The sequence below is a fragment of the Oncorhynchus clarkii genome, chromosome 18, assembly GCF_045791955.1.
Source record: "Oncorhynchus clarkii lewisi isolate Uvic-CL-2024 chromosome 18, UVic_Ocla_1.0, whole genome shotgun sequence".
In the NCBI taxonomy this organism is placed as follows: Eukaryota; Metazoa; Chordata; class Actinopteri; order Salmoniformes; family Salmonidae; genus Oncorhynchus; species Oncorhynchus clarkii.
Window position 1 is genome coordinate 63,427,622 of NC_092164.1, and position 21,294 is coordinate 63,448,915.

At 45.3% G+C, this 21,294-nt stretch overlaps 1 protein-coding gene across 1 annotated transcript in view; it reads right to left on the reverse strand.

Moving 5' to 3' along the window:
* Positions 1-3,302: 3,302 nt before the first annotated feature.
* LOC139373836 (enhancer of filamentation 1-like) overlaps positions 3,303-21,294 on the reverse strand; it is a 58,019-nt gene continuing 40,027 nt past the window's right edge. Inside the window, exons 3-7 of the mRNA XM_071114909.1 lie at positions 15,662-15,760; positions 15,246-15,401; positions 11,743-12,951; positions 8,273-8,362; positions 3,303-6,155 (exon numbers count right to left, since the gene is read on the reverse strand). Of these exons, the coding sequence (XP_070971010.1) occupies positions 5,592-6,155; positions 8,273-8,362; positions 11,743-12,951; positions 15,246-15,401; positions 15,662-15,760 (2,118 nt within the window). The 3' untranslated portion in view covers positions 3,303-5,591. The remainder of the gene's footprint in view (positions 6,156-8,272; positions 8,363-11,742; positions 12,952-15,245; positions 15,402-15,661; positions 15,761-21,294) is intronic.

Sequence of the window (21,294 nt, forward strand, 5' to 3'; positions counted from 1 at the left end):
CTTAATCTATCTGCCTTTCTGAGCACCTAGCTTGCCTGTGTGACCCGCTGTTGTTCCTACACTGTGTGTTAGCGGTGAGCCAGAGGTGAGTTGTTTGGCAAGCTGCCTTCTCCCCCCTCACATCCCACAGACAGACAAGAGCTGCTGTTTCTTTCATTCACCCCCTTAGGTGAGTTCAGTGTGTCCCTATTGGCACCATATTCCCTGTATAGTGCACTACTTTGGGCTCTTTTCAAAAGTACTGCACTATATAGGAAATAGGGTGCCATTTTGTTCAAATGTAGTGCACTATATAGGGAATAGGGTGCCAATTGGTTCAAAAGTAGTGCACTATATAGGGAATAGGGTGCCATTTGGGATGTCTCCCAGGACTGTCAGTCCTGGGAGTAGAGCCACAGCACCGACCTCCAGTCCTGAAATAGCTCATTGATTCATCAAGCTCTTTCCAGTCTCCAGGTCTGCAGGTTAACTCAGCCAAGGACCATTTCTTACTCTTGTTTCTGAGCCAGCGACTCGATTTTCCTGGATGCCATTTTTATTTGAGGATAAATCAGAGCAGAATCTTGTCAGCCAGAACCTGAAACTTACTTGGGGGAATGACACATCCTCCTGATTTACCGTGTTAGTCGGCAGCCTGGGTTAAATGAAGACCTTCTAAAAGTCATTCCATTCCAGAGTCCTTTTCTCTTCTCGTCCCCTGGGATAACAGTGAATGATGGAATGGGGTGGGCGATTAAACCACTGATGGCTTGTTAAGAGCAAGGCTATGTGTTCAGAGCCCTTGAATTAGGTTTTCTGATGGGGTTGGTAGTTGTCTCAGAGAGTATCTAGTCAGGGGGTATGGGCATCTCCTTCACAGCCCTTTACCAGTCCCTTATCGCTACAGACCCACCTCGCCACAGGGACAATCTATATATAACGTATATTTCAGTCAGGCTGAAATGAAAAGGAGGGACAGAAGGAGGGTAGAGGGAAACAAAATAATGGTTGTTTTGAGTTGTATTTTAAAGGGGCAATCAGTAGTTGCTATGTGCATTGTTGGACTTACAAATGAAAGAAATGTACCCATTGATTATTGAAGAATGTAACTTATAAATGCCTCATGAGCTTAGTTCAACTGTCTTACCCCATCAGAACCCAAAATATAATATTGTTTTACTCCAATGTTTGTAAACAAAGCAAAGGTGAAAAACCACTGTATAGCCTCAAAACATGGTTAAAACTATATTGCTGACCACTGTTATGCATAAACATCTACGCTCTGACCCCATCCACCGTTATGCATAAACATCTACGCTCTGACCCCATCCACTGTTATGCATAAACATCTACGCTCTGACCCCATCCACTGTTATGCATAAAAAAACTACATTCTGACCCCATCACCTGTTATGACAGACGAAAGGAGAGAATGCAAATTCTAGGATGTTCCACAGGCTAACTAAAGATAGTTCCCAGATCAGTAGGACGTGTTAAGTCCCCCTGTAACCCCTAACCCACGCCATACAGGATGTTCCACAGGCTAACTAAGGCTGAACATTTGGCATGGATGGGTACCTTTCCACTGGCCCTGTCCCACTTACCATGAAATCCTTTCATCCCTGTCTTTCACCGTCCCCTCTGAGGCTTAGGTGGTATCCTCATTTAACATGACATGGAATGGTTCCTCCTGATAGGGCCTACAATGAGGCTCCAACCTAGGACCTCTGCCTTGCTAGCACACGTGGCCACCCTCCTGAAGCATCTTACCAGTCGACGCTACGTGAAAAGCTAATTATTCACTGGCTCCATGCCATGCTACATGAGCATCCGAGAGGATAAAAGAGAAGAGACGACTTATCTTGATGTTAACATATGATCTGCAATATCAGTTAGGATGGTGACGTGATCTGCCATATCAGTTATGATATTAACATATGATCTGCTATATCAGTTATGATATTAACATATGATCTGCTATATCAGTTATGATGTTAACATATGATCTGCTATATCAGTTATGATATTAACATATGATCTGCTATATCAGTTATGATATTAACATATGATCTGCTATATCAGTTATGATATTAACATATGATCTGCTATATCAGTTATGATATTAACATATGATCTGCTATATCAGTTATGATGTTAACATATGATCTGCTATATCAGTTATGATATTAACATATGATCTGCTATATCAGTTATGATATTAACATATGATCTGCTATATCAGTTATGATATTAACATATGATCTGCTATATCAGTTATGATGTTAACATATGATCTGCTATATCAGTTATGATGTTAACATGTGATCTGCTATACATCCATTATGATATTAACATATGATCTTCTATACATCCGTTATGATGTTAACATATGATCTACCATATCAGTTATGATATTAACATATGATCTGCCATATCAGTTTTGATATTAACATATGATCTGCTACATCAGTTAGGATGGTGACGTGATCTGCTATACATCCGTTATGATATTAACATATGATCTGCCATATCAGTTTTGATGTTAACATATGATCTGCCATATCAGTTTTGATATTAACATATGATCTGCTACATCAGTTAGGATGGTGACGTGATCTGCTATACATCCGTTATGATGTTAACATATGATCTGCTACATCAGTTAGGATGGTGACGTGATCTGCTATACATCCGTTATGATGTTAACATATGATCTGCCATATCAGTTTTGATGTTAACATATGATCTGCCATATCAGTTTTGATATTAACATATGATCTGCTACATCAGTTAGGATGGTGACGTGATCTGCTATATCAGTTATGATATTAACATATGATCTGCTATATCAGTTATGATATTAACATATGATCTGCCATATCAGTTTTGATGTTAACATATGATCTGCCATATCAGTTTTGATGTTAACATATGATCTGCCATATCATAACATGAGCTGTTTACCATCCGGTCATGTAATATCCATTTAATTTATTTCAAATAACTGCGCCCAGTTCTGGGTGAATGTGAAAGATACCAGGCTTTGGCTGTGAGTTTCAGTGTTGTTGCCAATATTGTGTACAAGGCCAGCCATTCAGGTCTCTAGTTACTGTTATCCAGGCAAACATGTCCGACAGAGTGTGTGTGTGTGTGTGTGTGTGTGTGTGTGTGTGTGTGTGTGTGTGTGTGTGTGTGTGTGTGTAATAACATAAGTGAGATTTAACAAGGCTTGGTTATGTCATGTCATGTGCAGTGTCTGAAAACAAAGTGGCGCCCGCTAGTCTTCTAGCAGTTGACACACTTTATAAAAAAAGACACAGTCATATGGGTAAGAACAGTCCTTTACTTTGTCTGTTGAGAGCCCTGCCCCCTTTTCGACAAAGGAGTGCGACATCAAACGATTTGCACAAAGCACTGGCGTCATTTCCAGCAGTAGGGTGCGTCAACAATCTACAGGTAAAAAAAACTGAAGGATGTCATCATCATTAGGTGCTTTATAATATATGAAACGGGAATGTTACGAAAATATGTCCAAATCACCCTAAAAAGACACATATATCTTATCTGTATATTTATATCATAATTAAATATAGTACCCGTCAAAAGTTTGGACACATCTCCACATTCAAGGGTTTTTCTTTATTTAACACATATCATGTAGTAACCAAAAAAGTATTAAACAAATCTAAATATATTTTATATTTATATTTTGATGACAGCTTTGCACAATCTTGGCATTCTCTCAACCAGCTTCACCTGGAATGCTTTTCCAACAGTCTTGAAGGAGTTCCCACATATGCTGAGCATTTATTGGCTGCTTCTCCTATGCTCTGTGGTTCAACTCATCCCAAACCATCTCAATTGGGTTGAGGTCAGGTGATTGTGGAGGCCAGGTCATCTGATGCAGCACTCCATCACTCTCCTTCTTGGTCAAATAGCCCTTGATAGCCTGGATGTCACATTGGCATGAATAACTCGGGAGACCGACGCAGGAATGCGTAATAGTTTTTTTATTAAGCACCAAATTACGGCGTGCCGTGTAAAGACATGGAGACGAAGACCAAACAAACACTTAACAAAAACACAGGGTTGAAACCCAAACAAAAGAGCGAGGAGTACCTCGAATAAATAACACACTCGCACAACGATTAACACACTGGATGTGACCCGTAATCATCTGCGCAATCCACAAGGGCACGAAAGCCCAAAACACACAGCACAGGTACTCACACGCACCAACAGACATTGTAACAATAATCGACAAGACCATGGAAATCAAAGGGCACACTTATACAAATACTAATCAGTGGGAATAGGGGACAGGTGTGCGTGATGAAAGTTCCGGAGGGTTCAGTGACTGTTGAAAAACAAATGAAAGTCCCACGAAGCGCAAACCAAATTGGATGGTGTATCGCTGCAGAATGCTGTGGTAGCCATGCTGGTTAAGTGTGCCTTGAATTCTAAATAAATAATGACAGTGTCACCAGCAAAGCACCCCCACACCATCAAACCACCTCCTCCATGCTTCACGGTGGGAACCACACATGCAAAGATCAATCATTCACTTACTCTGCGTCTCACAAAAACATTGCGGTTGGAACTAAAAATCGCACATTTTGACTCATCAGACCAAAGGACATATTTCCACGGGTCTAATGTCCATTGCTCGTGTTTCTTGGCCCAAGCAAGTCTCTTCTTATTATTGGTGTCCTTTAGTAGTGGTTTCTTTGCAGCAATTAGACCATGAAGGCCTGATTCACACAGTATCCTCTGAACAGTTGTAGTTGAGATGTATCTGTTACTTGAACTCTGTGAAGCATTTATTTAGGCTGCAATTTCTGAGGCTGGGAACTCTAATGAACTTATTTCCTGCAGCAGAGGTAATTCTGGGTCTTCCTTTCCTGTGGCGGTCCTCATGAGAGCCAGTTTCATCATAGCCCTTGATGGTTTTTGCGATTGCACTTGAAACTTTGAAAGTTCTTGAAATTTTCTGGATTGACTGACCTTCATGTCTTAAAGTAATGATGGACTGTCGTTTCTCTGTGCTTATTTGAGCTGTTCTTTCCATAATATGGACTTGTTTTTTTACCAAATAGGGCTATATTTTGTATACCCCCCTACATTGGCTCAAATGCATTAAGGAAAGTTCCACAAATGAACTTTTAACAAGGCACACCTGTTAATTGAAATGCATTCCAGGTGACTACCTCATGAAGCTGGTTGAGAGAATACCAAGAGTGTGCAAAGCTGTCATCAAGGCACAGGGTGGTTACTTTGAAGAATCTCACATATAGAATATATTTTGATTTGTTTAACACATGATCCCATGTGTGTTATTTCATAGTTTTGATGTCTTCACTATTATTCTACAATGTAGAATATTGTAAAAATAAAGTAAAACCCTGGACTGAGTAGGTGTGTCCAAACTTTTGACTGATACTGTATATAAAAACATTCTACACAGAAATAGAGCCAAATATGTACAGAACAGCCCCCCCCAAAAAAACTCTTAAGATTAACAACGAGCAATATACATATATAGATATATACGGTATATACACATAGGATGCTATGGTGCAATAGAAGGGATCAGGTAGTGACAACACAAACTATCACAAAGCAGCCATCTGCAGCAACTGTTGTTTGAACTGTTGAGCGTGGTGTGAGAGATCCGTGACTCTGTCCACCATGTCCTGAACGGCGGCTGTGTTGGGGTAGTGCAACGCGGCCGTCTTAGTGGCTCCCACCACAGTCTTCAGCAGGTCGCAAAGCACATTGCTAGAGTTCATCACCCGGTTGGCCACCTCGGGCGTGGCTGCCTGCCTGGACAGAGTGTCCCCAATAAATACCAGTTTGTGAGTGCTGAGGATGACAAACTTGCTGTGTGCCACAAAGATGCGGGGCGGCTGACCAGCGCCCACGCAGCCGAAGAAAGCGTCCACGGCCTTGAGCAACGTGACAAAGTGCTGCTGACACTGCTCTGCGTAGAAGCCCAGCAGCTGACGGTCCCGCCCACACAGCTGGGCCCTGCCTCCTGTTAGGGAGGGGGAGTCAGAGGAGGAGGTGTCTGACGGGGAGGAGGAGGGGCCTGTCGGGTGCTGGTGGGAGATCCACTGTGTGATGTCGTTCTCCACTGGTTTGATCACCTCTTGCTCCAATTGCTTGAACTGGTTCATCTGTGAAGGTTGAAAGAGAGTGGATATTTCTTTCTTCATATTTACACAAACTAGTTAAGGATTGTGGCGAGACGGGAGACGGAAATCTCTCGTACACAATAAACATGATGAAAATACATCCTACCTGTCAATTCCATCATATTAGTATAAAACAGAAGGAATTATCATCATTTTTCCATAGAGAGCGTAACATTAACATTAAAGTAATGGAGGATTACAGGAGCGAAAAGGTTAATCTCCTCTTCTATGTATGTGTGCCCTGAGGCCTGCCTGGTGGGCTGCTCTGTCAGAGGGAGACAGATGTTCATGCAGTACATGTTGGCGCTGCTTTGTTCTAGGTACCTTCTATGAACCCATGCTAGAAAGGTCATCCACTGCATGTTTCATTGAATCATGTTTGTTCCATAAATGATGTGAATAGTACAAAACAGAGAAGAACAGAACAGAGAAGAACAGAGAAGAACAGAGAAGAACAGAGCAGAACAGAGAAGAACAGAACAGAGAAGAACAGAGAAGAACAGAGCAGAACAGAGAAGAACAGAGCAGAACAGAGAAGAACAGAGCAGAACAGAGACAAACAGAACAGAACAAAGGAGAACAGAACAGAGAAGAACAGAACAGAGCAGAACAGAGAAGAACAGAGCAGAACAGAGACAAACAGAACAGAACAAAGGAGAACAGAACAGAGAAGAACAGAACAGAGCAGAACAGAGAAGAACAGAGCAGAACAGAGACAAACAGAACAGAACAAAGGAGAACAGAACAGAGAAGAACAGAACAGAACAGAGAAGAACAGAGCAGAACAGAGACAAACAGAACAGAACAAAGGATAACAGAACAGAGAAGAACAGAGCAGAGAAGAACAGAACAGAGAAGAACAGAACAGAGAAGAACAGAACAGAACAGAGACAAATAGAACAGAACAAAGGAGAACAGAACAGAGAACCTACTGGGCACAGATGTCAATTCAACATCTTTTCCAAGTTATGTTCAACGTAATTTCATTGAAATGACATGGACAAAACTTGGATTCAACCATTGTCTGCCCAGTGGGACGCCGCCAAACTTACCCTAGTAAAACTGACTATCCTACCGATCCTCGACTTCGGCGATGTCATCTACAAAATAGCTTCCAATACTCTACTCAGCAAACTGGATGCAGTTTATCACAGTGCCATCTGTTTTGTTACTAAAGCAACTTATACCACGCACCACTGCGACCTGTATGCTCTAGTCGGCTGGACCTCGCTAAATGTTCGTCGCCACTGGCTCCAGGTCATCTACAAGTCTATGCTAGGTAAAGCTCCGCCTTATCTCAGTTCACTGGTCACGATGGCAACACCCACCCGTAGCACACGCTCCAGCAGGTGTATCTTACTGATCATCCCTAAAGCCAAAACCTCATTTGGCCGCCTTTCCTTCCAGTTCTCTGCTGCCTGCGACTGGAACGAATTGCAAAAATCTCTGAAGTTGGAGACTTTTATCTCCCTCACCAACTTTAAACATCTGCTATCTGAGCAGCTAACCGATCGCTGCAGCTGTACATAGTCCATCGGTATATAGCCCACCCAATTTACCTACCTCATCCCCATACTGTTTTTATTTTATTTACTTTTCTGCTCTTTTGCACACCAGTATCTCTACCTGCACATGTTCATCTGATCATTTATCACTCCAGTGTTAATCTGCTAAATTGTAATTATTCACTTCTATGGCCTATTTATTGCCCAACTCCTCATGCCTTTTGCACACAATATATATAGATTATTTTTTTTCCTACTGTGTTATTGACTTGTTTATTTTTTATTGTTTATTCCATGTGTAACTCTGTGTTGTTGTCTGTTCACACTGCTATGCTTTATCTTGGCCAGGTCGCAGTTGCAAATGAGAACCTGTTCTCAACTAGCCTACATGGTTAAATAAAGGTGTTCTCAACTGACCTACATGGTTAAATAAAGGTGTTCTCAACTGGCCTACCTGGTTAAATAAAGGTGTTCTCAAGTAGCCTACCTGGTTAAATAAAGGTGTTCTCAACTAGCCTACCTGGTTAAGTAAAGGTGAAAAGAAAAAAGAACAGAACAGAACAGAGAAGAGAAGAGGAGAAAGAAAACCTTTACCTGTTCCTGTCCCAGCTGCACCTTGCTCTGTTTAATGATGTTCTCTTTCTCCAGGAGCTCTTTCTGCTGACGCTCAAAGTCCTCTTTTCCCTGAGAAGAAACGAGAGTGTGAGAACTCAACTAAGAAAGCAGACTTAAACAGAAGGGTGGCTACATACATAGGGTAGCTACATACATAGGGTAGCTACAGTGCATTCGGCAAAGTATTCCGACCCCTTCTCTTTTCCACATTGTGTTACGTTACAGCCTTATTCTAAAATGTAGATTTTTTTTCCCTCATCAATCTACACACAATACCCCATAATGACAAAGCAAAAACAGGTTTTTAGAAATGTTTGCTAATTTATATTTAAAAAAAATAAAGTATTCAGTATTCATACCCTTTGCTATGACAATCAAAATTGAGCTCAGGTGCATTCTGTTTCCATGATCATCCTTGAGATGTTTCTACAATTTGATTGGAGTTCACCTGTGGTCAATTCAATTGATTGGACATGATTTGGAAAGGCACAGACTTGTCTATATAAGGTCCCAGAGTTGACAGTGCATGTCAGAGCAAAAACCAAGCCATGAGGTCGAAGGAATTGTCTGTAGAGCTCAGAGACAAGATTGTGTTGAGGCACACATCTGGGGAAGGGTACCAAAAAAGTTCTGCAGCATTAAAGGGGTTCAAGAACACAGTGGCCTCCATCATTCTTAAATGGCAGAAGTTTGGAACCACCAAGACTCTTCCTAGAGCTGGCCGGCTGGCCGCCCGGCAATCAGGGGAGGGGGCCTTGGTCAGGGAGGTGACCTTTATGGTAGAGTGGCCAGAAGGCCTTTATGGTAGAGCCAGACGGAAGCCACTCCTCAGTAAAAGGCACATGACAGCCCACTTGGAGTTTGAAATAACATTTTATGGTCTGATGAAACCAAGATTGAACTATTTGGCCTGAATGCCAAGCGTCACGTCTGGAGGAAACCTGGCACTACTACTAAGCTGAAGCATGGCGGGGGCAGCATCATGCTGTGAGGATGTTTTTCAGCGGCAGGGACCGGAAGACTAGTTAGGATCGAGGGAAAGATGAACTGAGCAAAGTACAGAGATACATGCTCATACTCAATAAGACTCGAGGCTGTAATCGCTGCCAAAGGTGCTTTAACAAAGTACTGAGTAAAGGGTCTGAATTCTTATGTAAATGTCATATATATTTTTATTTTTTTATAAATTAGTAAAAAATTGCTTTGTCATTATGGGGTATTGTGTGTAGATTGATGAGGGGAAAAAAACAATTGAATCAATATCAGTATAAGGCTGTAACGTAACAATATGTGGAAAAAGTCAAGGGATCTGAATACTTTCCGAATGCACTGTGCACACAGAGAGTAGCTACATACAGATTGTAGGTACATGTATACTTATAAAATACATAGCCTCATTCAACCTTTACTTGCATTCCGCTCGATTAAGATCTGCCTCTTCCTTGATGAACATATGGTACAACCCAATAGGCTGATACAGCCTGACTTAATCTATACAGTAAGCAGCTATCACACACATCCTGAATACCACCAGATCATCCAAGGGTCAATAAGGGTCAACCTTCCAAGGGTCAATAAGGGTCAACTTTCCAAGGGTCAATAAGGGTCAACCTTCCAAGGGTCAATAAGGCAGCAACACACCTTAGAAGCTGTAAAGGAATTTCACATCCAAGCTCTCATACATACATCAGGGATAATGTCTTGACATGAGTGGCTAACATCTTACCTACAATGCCTTGCAAAAGTATTCACCCCCTTGGCATTTTTCCTATTTTGTTACATAACAACCTGTAATTTAAATGGATTTTTATTTGGATTTCATGTAATGGACATACACAAAATAGTCAAAATTGGTGAAGTGAAATGAAAAAAATTACTTGTTTAAAAGAATTCCCAAAACAGTTAGAAAGGTAAAGTGGTGCGTGCGTATGTATTCACCCTCTTTGCTATGAAGCCACTAAATAAGATCTGGTGCAACCAATTACCTTCAGAAGTCACATAATTAGTTAAATAAAGTCCACCTGTGTGCAATCTAAGTGTCACATGATCTGTCACATGATCTCAGTAGATATACACCTGTTCTGAAAGGCTCCAGAGTCTGCAACACCACTAAGCAAGTGGCACCACCAAGCAAGCAGCACCACGAAGACCAAGGAGCTCTCCAAACAGGTCAGGGACGAAGTTGTTGAGAAGTACAGATCAGGGTTGGGTTATAAAAAAATATCCAAAACTTTGAACATCCCACGGAGCACCATTAAATCCATTATTAAAAAATGGAAAAAATATGGCACCACAACAAACCTGCCAAGAGAGGGCCGCCCACCAAAACTCACAGACCAGGCAAGGAGGGCATCAATCAGAGGGGCAACAAAGAGACCAAAGATAACCCTGAAGGAGCTGCAAAGCTCCACAGCGGAGATTGGAGTATCTGTCCATAGGACCACTTTAAGCCGTACACTCCACAGATTTGGGCTTTCTGGAAGAGTGGCCAGATAAAAGCCATTGCTTAAAGAAAAAAATGAGCAACCATGTTTGGTGTTCACCAAAAGGCATGTGGGAGACTCCCCAAACATATGGAAGAAGGTACTCTGGTTAGATGAGACTAAAATTGAGCTTGTTGGGTTTGCGCTGTCTGGCGCAAACCCAACACCTCTCATCACCCCGAGAACATCATCCCCACAGTGAAGCATGGTGGTGGCAGCATTATGCTGTGGGGATGTTTTTCATCGGCAGGGACTGGGAAACTGGTCAGAATTGAAGAAATGATGGATGGTGTTAAATACAGGGATATTCTTGAGGGAAACCTGTTTCATTCTTCAAGAGATTTGAGACTGGGACAAAGGTTCACCCTCCAGCAGGACAATGACCCTAAGCATACTGCTAAAGCAACACTCGAGTGGTTTAAGGGGAAACATTTAAGCCCAGACCTCAATCCAATTGAGAATCTGTGGTATGACTTAAAGAATGCTGTACACCAGCGGAACCCATCCAACTTGAAGGAGCTGGAGCAGTTTTGCCTTGAAGAATGGGCAAAAATCCCAGTGGCTAGATGTGCCAAGCTTATAGAGACATACCCCAAGAGACTAGTTATACACTCTCAAGTGTTCTGTTTTTTGCCTTATTTGTTGTTTGTTTCACCCCCCAAAAATATTTAGCATCTTCAAAGTGGTAGGAATGTTGTGTAAATCTAATTTTACAACCCCCCCCCCCCCCCAAAATCAAAATTTAATTCCAGGTTGTAAGGCAACAAAATAGGAAAAATGCTAAGGGTGGTGAATACTTTCGCAAGCCTTTGTAGCTACCTTTTTTGTCTTAACTAGCTACCCTAAGTTGAATCCTCGACTGTACGTTGCTCTGGATAAGAGCATCTGTTAAATTACCAAAATGTAATGTAAATGTAACATCCAAGTGGTGAGTCGGGCTAGAGTCAGAGTCAGAGTCAGTCATACCTGCAGATGGACGTAGTCATAGTCCTCCATCCAGCTCTTAACACACTTCTCACTATTGTTCATGTTGCCTTTGTCTTGGCTGGAGGGCACAGGAAAGGGCTTGGTGTGGCCCCTGTAGTTATCACTATCTGAGGGTGGAGAGGTTAGAGGGTGGATGACGGCCTCCTCGGGCGTACCACCCCTGGGGTAGGAGGACCCGTTCATGGTGGGTGCTCGTCTAAAAAGCAGCTCAGCATTACCCCCCACGGAGGAGGCCAGCTGCTTGGCGTCGTCGGGCACCGTCCTGGACACCATGACAAAGCGATCCAGGTCGTCACTCTTGATCTGGTGCTTGGAGGCGCTGGAGATGGTCACGGTGTTGAGGGCCCAGCCGCAGTTCTCCAGGCTCTGGTAGGTCTGCAGGATGATCTGCTGGGAGTCCTCCAGCCTCCCCAGCTGCCTCCTTAGCTTACTGTGCAGGCTGGGGTCTGACAGGGCAGTGGCGTTGGCCGCAGCACCCCTCCCAAACACCACAAAGTCTGCCAGGGCTGCCCGCACCCGGTCCAGCACGGTGCGTACCTCGTTGGTATGGCGCTCCATGAAAGGGTAAGTCCTCCAGTGGGGGGAAGAGGCCAGGCTCTGCAGGGCCCCGACTGAGGCCTCTACCGCCTGCTGCTGGCGGCACAGCCTCTGGACGGCCTGGTCCACATCCAGGGCCAGCCGGCCCTCAGCGCTGGAGACCGTGGAGGTGGAGGAGGTGGACATGGAACTGTGTGTGGAGCCCGTACTGGAGAAGGACAGGCGATTCACCCCATCCGTCACGTCCCCCAGAGCAGGGGGGATGTCATATATGCCTTGGCCCTTCCCCCTGTCCCTCTCCTGGGGGGTGGAGCGGTGCTGGGAGGGGGGCTGCTGCATCCCCCTGGGGATGTCATACAGGTCCCCCCGAGGCACCGCCCCAGAGAGCTGGTGGGAGGGGGGCGGCACGTCGTAGATTCCCTCGTTGTCATTGGCGATGGGGCGTTGGAGGTGGTGGGGGCCAATTGGCTGGGAACTGGGGGGGAAGTCATAGTTGGACTGGGGGGACAGGGAGGCTGAGGGCTTGGTAAAGGTGGGAGGGGGTACGTCGTAGATGCCCTCCTGTTGTTTGTGTTGTTTGAGAGGCTGGGGGAAATCGTAGTTCCCCTCCTGGAGGGCTGGGGTGTTCCAGCAGGGAGGCACAGAGTACACCTGTGGGGACAAGACAAACATTTGTTGAGTGCCTCAGACTACAGTAAGGAGGGCAGTAGACAGCAATTCAACCAACAATGCCTCATAGCTACAGACACACAGCTTACCCATATCAATATCATAGTTACAGACACACAGCTTACCCATATCAATATCATAGTTACAGACACACAGCTTACCCATATCAATATCATAGTTACAGACACACAGCTTACCCATATCAATATCATAGTTACAGACACACAGCTTACCCATATCAATATCATAGTTACAGACACACAGCTTACCCATATCAATATCATAGTTACAGACACACAGCTTACCCATATCAATATCATAGTTACAGACACACAGCTTACCCATATCAATATCATAGTTACAGACACACAGCTTACCCATATCAATATCATAGTTACAGACACACAGCTTACCCATATCAATATCATAGTTACAGACACACAGCTTCCCCATATCAATATCATAGTTACAGACACACAGCTTCCCCATATCAATATCATAGTTACAGACACACAGCTTACCCATATCAATATCATAGTTACAGACACACAGCTTACCCATATCAATATCATAGTTACAGACACACAGCTTACCCATATCAATGACAAGCACACTTTGCATCACAATATTTTTGTCAGATATTGAGGAACTGAAAGTACTGTTTAGTTTCTGTTGATTCTATATGTGTTAATCTAAATATGGTGTCTGTCTATTCCTCTATTTCTTCCCCCATGATAACTCCATATCAACTTGAATATGACAAGCATTATAAGCAATAAACAGCTAGACCTTTAAAACCAGTATAGTCCTGACAGAGTGGAATAAGGATTGTGAGGTACAGTACATATCATGCAGCATTAAAGTGGAGTTGTATAAATAAAATGAGTGAGCTGTAAGTGATTTCACTCAGCTTTGAAATCCACTCCTGAACCCAAAATGTAATTAGGAGCAACACAAATAACAGGTTCCCACATATTTCATGTTATTACAAAGCAACTGATGTCCCTAAACCTTGACTGGTCCTGGAACGCTGGTTATTACAAAGCAACTGATGTCACTAAGCCTTGACTGGTCCTGGATAGGCCTGGAACACTGGCTATTATGATGTCATTAAGCCTGCTGGCCCTGTATAGGCCTGGAACACTGGCTATTATGATGTCATTAAGCCTGCTGGCCCTGGATAGGCCTGGAACACTAGCTATTATGATGTCATTAAGCCTGCTGGCCCTGGATAGGCCTGGAACACTTGCTATTATGAAGTCATGAAGCCTGCTGGCCCTGGATAGGCCTGGAACACTGGCTATTATGATGTCATTAAGCCTGCTGGCCCTGGATAGGCCTGGAACACTGGCTATTATGATGTCATTAAGCCTGCTGGCCCTGGATAGGCCTGGAACACTGGCTATTATGATGTCATTAAGCCTGCTGGCCCTGGATAGGCCTGGAACACTAGCTATTATGAAGTCATGAAGCCTGCTGGCCCTGGATAGGCCTGGAACACTGGCTATTATGATGTCATTAAGCCTGCTGGCCCTGGATAGGCCTGGAACACTGGCTATTATGATGTCATTAAGCCTGCTGGCCCTGGATAGGCCTGGAACACTGGCTATTATGATGTCATTAAGCCTGCTGGCCCTGGATAGGCCTGGAACACTAGCTATTATGGTGTCATTAAGCCTGCTGGCCCTGGATAGGCCTGGAACACTGGCTATTATGATGTCATTAAGCCTGCTGGCCCTGGATAGGCCTGGAACACTAGCTATTATGATGTCATTAAGCCTGCTGGCCCTGGATAGGCCTGGAACACTGGCTATTATGATGTCATTAAGCCTGCTGGCCCTGGATAGGCCTGGAACACTAGTCATGTCTCAAATGGCACCCTATTCCCTACATAGTCCACTACTTTTGGCCACTCCTTTCTACCACATCCCTATTGGCCCTGATCAAAAGTATGCACTATATAGGGAATAGGGTGCCATCTGGTACATAGCCCAAGAGAAGTAATCATTTATTCATTGACTTTCCCTGCGAGAGAGAACGCTATTTTGGCAGGCAACGCTTTCATTTAGGGAACTGCAAAGAAGTCATAAATATGATCATTTGACATATTATTCATTTATTACCAGGCAATTAAGAGGAAAACTAGGACCTGTATCAATAAACGCATAGTAACATTCTCCGGACTTAAACGGCTACCGCTTCCTACAGGCCTTCTGTATGCTGTCTCTCCATGTGGGCAGTGTTTCTGTGTGTAGTATGAGTGGTCCCAGACATACCCCTTGTGTGGAGGGAGGGATATCGTAAACCCCTTGTGTCCGAGGGTCCATTTGAGTGGATGGAGGAATATCATAGATTCCTCCTTGGGGACGAGCATTCCCATGTTGTCCGGGAGAGTGTGAGCCCATCAGTTTCCCAGGAGGAATGTCATACACCTGGAAAACACGGAGACATTCCCAAATCAGGATACCATAGATGACATTACATTTACAAGGCAGAATTAGCTATGTGAAACACAGAGGCTGTGTCTGAAATCGCTTCCTGTTCCCTTTATAGTGTTTGGCCATGTCTCTGCACAGCTGCGTTTCATATACAGTAGCTAATTGCATACGGTGAAAGATTCCATTTTGGAATAGTCCTGATGGATTGAAATAGGGATTGCTATAGACCGTGTGTAGTTGAGTGAGACACCTACCCCCTGTGGTCTCATTGGAGGAACGTCATAGAGGTCCTGTTGGTTATGCTGACCAGCGCTGTAGGCATAGGACTGTCCCACTCCTGTCGGGGTCACCACCTGTCCACACCAGGGGTGAGGCGGGAAGAAACAAGACATGACAACAGGTTCATGACAGTTCCAACAGTGTTAGCCCTACAAATGCTTAACCTGTATACCAGTCAGTTTGTTTCATGTTGTCATGCCAACGAGTGGCATGATGGCACAAACAGACTGGTACCCAGGCTACCAAGTAGTGGAATGATGGCACAAACAGACTGGTACCCAGGCTACCAAGTAGTGGCACGATGGCACCAACAGACTGGTACCCAGGCTACCAAATGCTAGCCCCACATACTGTATATTCACCCTGTATGTCCTATGAGTTGATAATGTAGTCCCTGAGTCACTGTGACTCTAAACCTGCACATCTCTCCTGACTATCATAGCTGGGTCACATTCATTAGAGCACACAGTAGTAAAACGTTTTGCAGTGGAACACAAAAACAGATGTTTCCTATTGGACATGTTCAAGTATTCCCCCCTGCCCTTCATGCCTTTCTCAGTCTGTTTTCTTACGTTTGGTGACCAGTGTATATGAATGACCCTATTCTCTGTTAGTGTCCCAAATTGCACCCTATACTACTTTTGACCAGGGCCAAAAGTAGTGCACTATATAAGTAATAGGGTGCGATTTGGGATGCAAACCCAGTCAGTCCTCTCCTTATGTGACCCTGCAGCAAATAATAACGACTCAGACCAAATCAGTCCTGACTGTGCATGTCTCAGCTTACTCACAGAGCGCCGTCCAAACCCAACCATGTGATAAACAGAAGCCTGGCAAAGCAAAGGGCCAATGATGTGAGAGAAGGCTAGATCCAACCACTTAGGCAGCGGCGCTATGGCCAGAAATGTCACAGGAAAGCCATGGCGTGCGTCCCAAATGGCACCCTGTTCCCTATGTAGTGCACTGCTTTTGACCAGAGCTCAGCCAACAGGGCTGGGGCCAGAAACAACAAAAGAAAAAACTAAAGCCATATGAAGTAGGGGACTGAGCTGTCATGAGGTGTGATGCTGCAAGTGAAAACAGACGTCCCAGGACATGGGTGTCACTTCGGGTCCTCGAGAGAGGAGAGAGACAAGAAGGAAACAGCCCAAAAAGGCAGTAATGCAGTGGCAGCTTCTTCCTCCCTTTCCAGCATTTTCATTCATGGGTCTCTCATTACACTCACAAATGTTCCAAATAGAGACATTTCGAATGTCATATTATGGCTATGTACAAAAGGAAAAATAAATGTACATAAATATGGGTTGTATTTGTTGTATAAATCTTGCTGCTGCTGCGATGGCAAACTGTGGTATTTCACCCAATAGATGGGATTTGTTTTAGAATTCTTTGTGGGTCTGTGTGATCTGAGGGAAAATCTCTCTCTCTCTCTCTCTCTGTCCCTCCCCCTCTATAGACACACAACCCACTAGCATCGCCACACTGGAACACGCAAGGTTCACTGACAGGGCTGGAAAACGGGACCCATACATACGCCTTCCAGTTACAACAACAGAGAGACTGCCTGTGAGGGGGGTGCGTGTTGGTGGCAGGGGTGGCAGTCAGGCGCAGGAGAACAAACTTGGTATAAACGGAGATCTTTAATAAACGCCGACAAAACAACCAAAATGAACCAAATAACAAAGTGGGTACAAAACCCGTCGCCTCACCAACACTACATAGCACATCTCATACAAACTAAACAATCTCCGACAAGGACATGAGGGGAAACAGAGGGTTAAATACACAACATGTAATTGATGGGATTGGAACCAGGTGTGAAGGAAGACAAGTCAAAACCAATGGAAAATGAAAAATGGATCAGTGATGGCTGGAAGGTCGGTGACGTCGACCGCCGAACACCGCCTGAACAAGGAGAGGGACCGACTTCGGCGGAAGTCGTGACACTGCCTCTCAAATGGCAACCTATGCCCTAAGTAGTGCATAGGCTTATAGGGCTAGGGTCAAAAGTAGTGCACTATATAGGGAATAGGGTGCCATTTGGGATGCACCCAGAGGTCTCTTCAGCATTATACCCCATCCATCCACCCGACTAAGATGAATGTCTCAGTGGACAGAGACAGGGAGGGAGAGAGAGACAGAGAGACAGAGAGGGAGAGAGCGAGACAGAGAGGGAGAGAGAGAGAGAGAGACAGAGAGACAGAGAGAGAGAGACAGAGACAGAGAGAGAGAGAGAGAGAGAGACAGAGAGACACAGAGATAGAGACAGAGAGGGAGAGAGAGAGAGAGACAGAGAGACACAGAGATAGAGACAGAGAGGGAGAGAGAGAGAGAGAGAGAGACACAGAGACAGAGACAGAGAGGGAGAGAGAGAGAGACAGAGAGACACAGAGATAGAGACAGAGAGGGAGAGAGAGAGAGACATATAAAGACAGATGGAGAGGTATAGAGAGGGGGAAAGGGATGAGAGTAGAGAGGAATGCCATTCAACCCAGACCCTGACTGAAGACCCTGAGTGAAGACCCTGAGTGAAGACCCTGGGTGAAGACCCTGAGTGAAGACCCTGGGTGAAGACCCTGAGTGAAGACCCTGAGTGAAGACCCTGGGTGTAGACCCTGAGTGAAGACCCTGAGTGAAGACCCTGGGTGTAGACCTTGAGTGTAGACCCTGGATGTAGACCTTGAGTGTAGACCCTGAGTGAAGACCCTGAGTGAAGACCCTGAGTGTAGACCCTGAGTGAAGACCCTCAGTGAAGACCCTGAGTGTAGACCCTGAGTGAAGACCGAGTCGAAGACCAGGTACCGAGTCGATGTGGAGGTTTGTAACAGGGGGTACCGGTACAGAGTCGATGTGGAGGCTATATACAAGGGGTACCGGTACAGAGTCAATGTGGAGGTTATATACAGGGGGTACCGGTACAGAGTCAATGTGGAGGCTATATACAAGGGGTACCGGTACAGAGTCAATGTGGAGGTTATATACAGGGGGTACCGGTACAGAGTCAATGTGGAGGCTATATACAGGTGGTACCGGTACAGAGTCGATTGACTGAAGACCCTGAGTGAAGACCCTGGGTGTAGACCCTGAGTGAAGACCCTGAGTGAAGACCGAGTCTATGTGGAGGTTTGTAACAGGGGGTACCGGTACAGAGTCAATGTGGAGGCTATATACAAGGGGTACCGGTACAGAGTCAATGTGGAGGTTATATACAGGGGGTACCGGTACAGAGTCAATGTGGAGGCTATATACAGGGGGTACCGGTACAGAGTCGATGTGGAGGCTTTATACAAGGGGTACCGGTACCGAGTCATTGTGCTGAGGTACAGGTTATACAGGTGGTACTGGTACCGAGTCATTTTGCTGAGGTACAGGTTATACAGGTGGTACTGGTACAGAGTCAATGTGCTGAGGTACAGGTTATACAGGTGGTACTGGTACAGAGTCAATGTGCTGAGGTACAGGTTATACAGGTGGTACTGGTACCGAGTCATTGTGCTGAGGTACAGGTTATACAGGTGGTACCGGTACCGAGTCAATGTGCTGAGGTACAGGTTATACAGGATGTCCGTTATTGAAACATGGGAACAAACAATCCTGCTACATTCTATTTCTCTCACACACACATGTACTACCAGATACAGCAGCCAGTTACCCTTTGGAAAACGTAAAAGTCCTGGACTAGAAGGTCCTTGTTGCTTTCTCCGTAGTCCCTACTACTTCCTATGGTGTGACTTTGTGTGGGAAAGTTGCAGCGAATGGACATAGAACACAAGGAGATCTCTGTTTGCGGTTCCCCTCTCTCAAACTCAGTCCATAGAGATGGCTAATACAGTACCTGTTGAAGGCAGAAAGCCACAGGGACCAGTCTGGACACTCAACAGGTACATGTCAGAGTCTGTGTCCTATACCGGCACCCTATACCCTATACAGTGCACTACTTTTACCAGATCACGATGGGCTCTTTGTTAAAAGTAGTGCACTATAAAGGGAATAAGGTACCATTTGGGATGTAAACAGCCACTTTGTGCTCCCTTCTTTCTGTCACTGGGTCCTCTCAGGCGATGCCAGACGCATACTGCTCATGTATTTCCCATATACACCCTCTGTTTACCCAGCAAGCTTTGCTGTTGCGGCAGGCCCGGCCAGGGTACTTGGAGCTCCTAATGGTGGTTGGGTAAATATTGACCAGACTTGTTCTTTAAGGAAGAGGTAACTTTGTGTTCGTGTAACTTTGTGTGGAGGCAGGTAGGTGTGCGTGTGTGTGTGTGTGTGTTTGCTTGTAGGTGTGAGTGTGTGTAAAAAGACCCACTATGAGGCTATCGTCTCATAGCTCCATCACACGCTGATGACCTGATGACACGTGTCAACGGGCCCATCAGACCTGTCAGTGGTGGCCGGGTCACAGTAATGGTGATAATGACACTTCCAACAATTGACCCCTTTGTTCCAACCGAATGGGATGATTCTATCTATTCTACGGTTTCCATTCATCTATTCGTCCCCCATCTCTCCCTCCCTGTCCTGTCATCCCTTCGTTCATTTTGGACTTCGGTGAGGGTTTTTTCATCTGTTTGGGCCCACAACATGTTCTGCTCGAGGCCAGCTAAAGTTTAGAAGCCCAAGTCTACGTGCCTTCGTCCAAGTCTTTTAAAAGAGTATGTGAGCACACTCGTTCGGTTCGGCTAGCTGAGGTCTGCTTGGCACCTTTACCCAGCAGTACTGAAGCATGCCGACACCTTTACCCAGCAGGACTGAAGCATGCCGACACCTTTACCCAGCAGAACTGAAGCATGCCAACACCTTTACCCAGCAGGACTGAAGCATGCCGACAGCTTTACCCAGCAGGACTGAAGCATGCCGACACCTTTACCCAGCAGGACTGAAGCATGCCGACACCTTTACCCAGCACGACTGAAGCATGCCGACACCTTCACCCAACAGGACTGAAGCATGCCGACGCCTTTACCCAGCAGGACTGAAGCATGCCGACACCTTTACCCAGCACGGCTGAAGCATGCCGACGCCTTTACCCAGCACGACTGAAGCATGCCGACACCTTTACCCAGCAGGACTGAAGCATGCCGACACCTTTACCCAGCAGGACTGAAGCATGCCGACACCTTTACCCAGCACGACTGAAGCATGCCGACACCTTTACCCAGCAGGACTGAAGCATGCCGACACCTTTACCCAGCAGGACTGAAGCATGCCGACACCTTTACACAGCAGGACTGAAGCATGCCGACACCTTTACCCAGCAGGACTGAAGCATGCCGACACCTTTACCCAGCAGGACTGAAGCATGCCGACACCTTTACACAGCAGGACTGAAGCATGCCGACACCTTTACCCAGCAGGACTGAAGCATGCCGACACCTTTACCCAGCAGGACTGAAGCATGCCGACACCTTTACCCAGCACGACTGAAGCATGCCGACACCTTTACCCAGCAGGACTGAAGCATGCCGACACCTTTACCCGGCAGGACTGAAGCATGCCGACACCTTTACCCAGCAGGACTGAAGCATGCCGACACCTTTACCCAGCAGGACTGAAGCATGCCGACACCTTCTCTCATATTACCTACCATTCCACCATCCCCACTCAC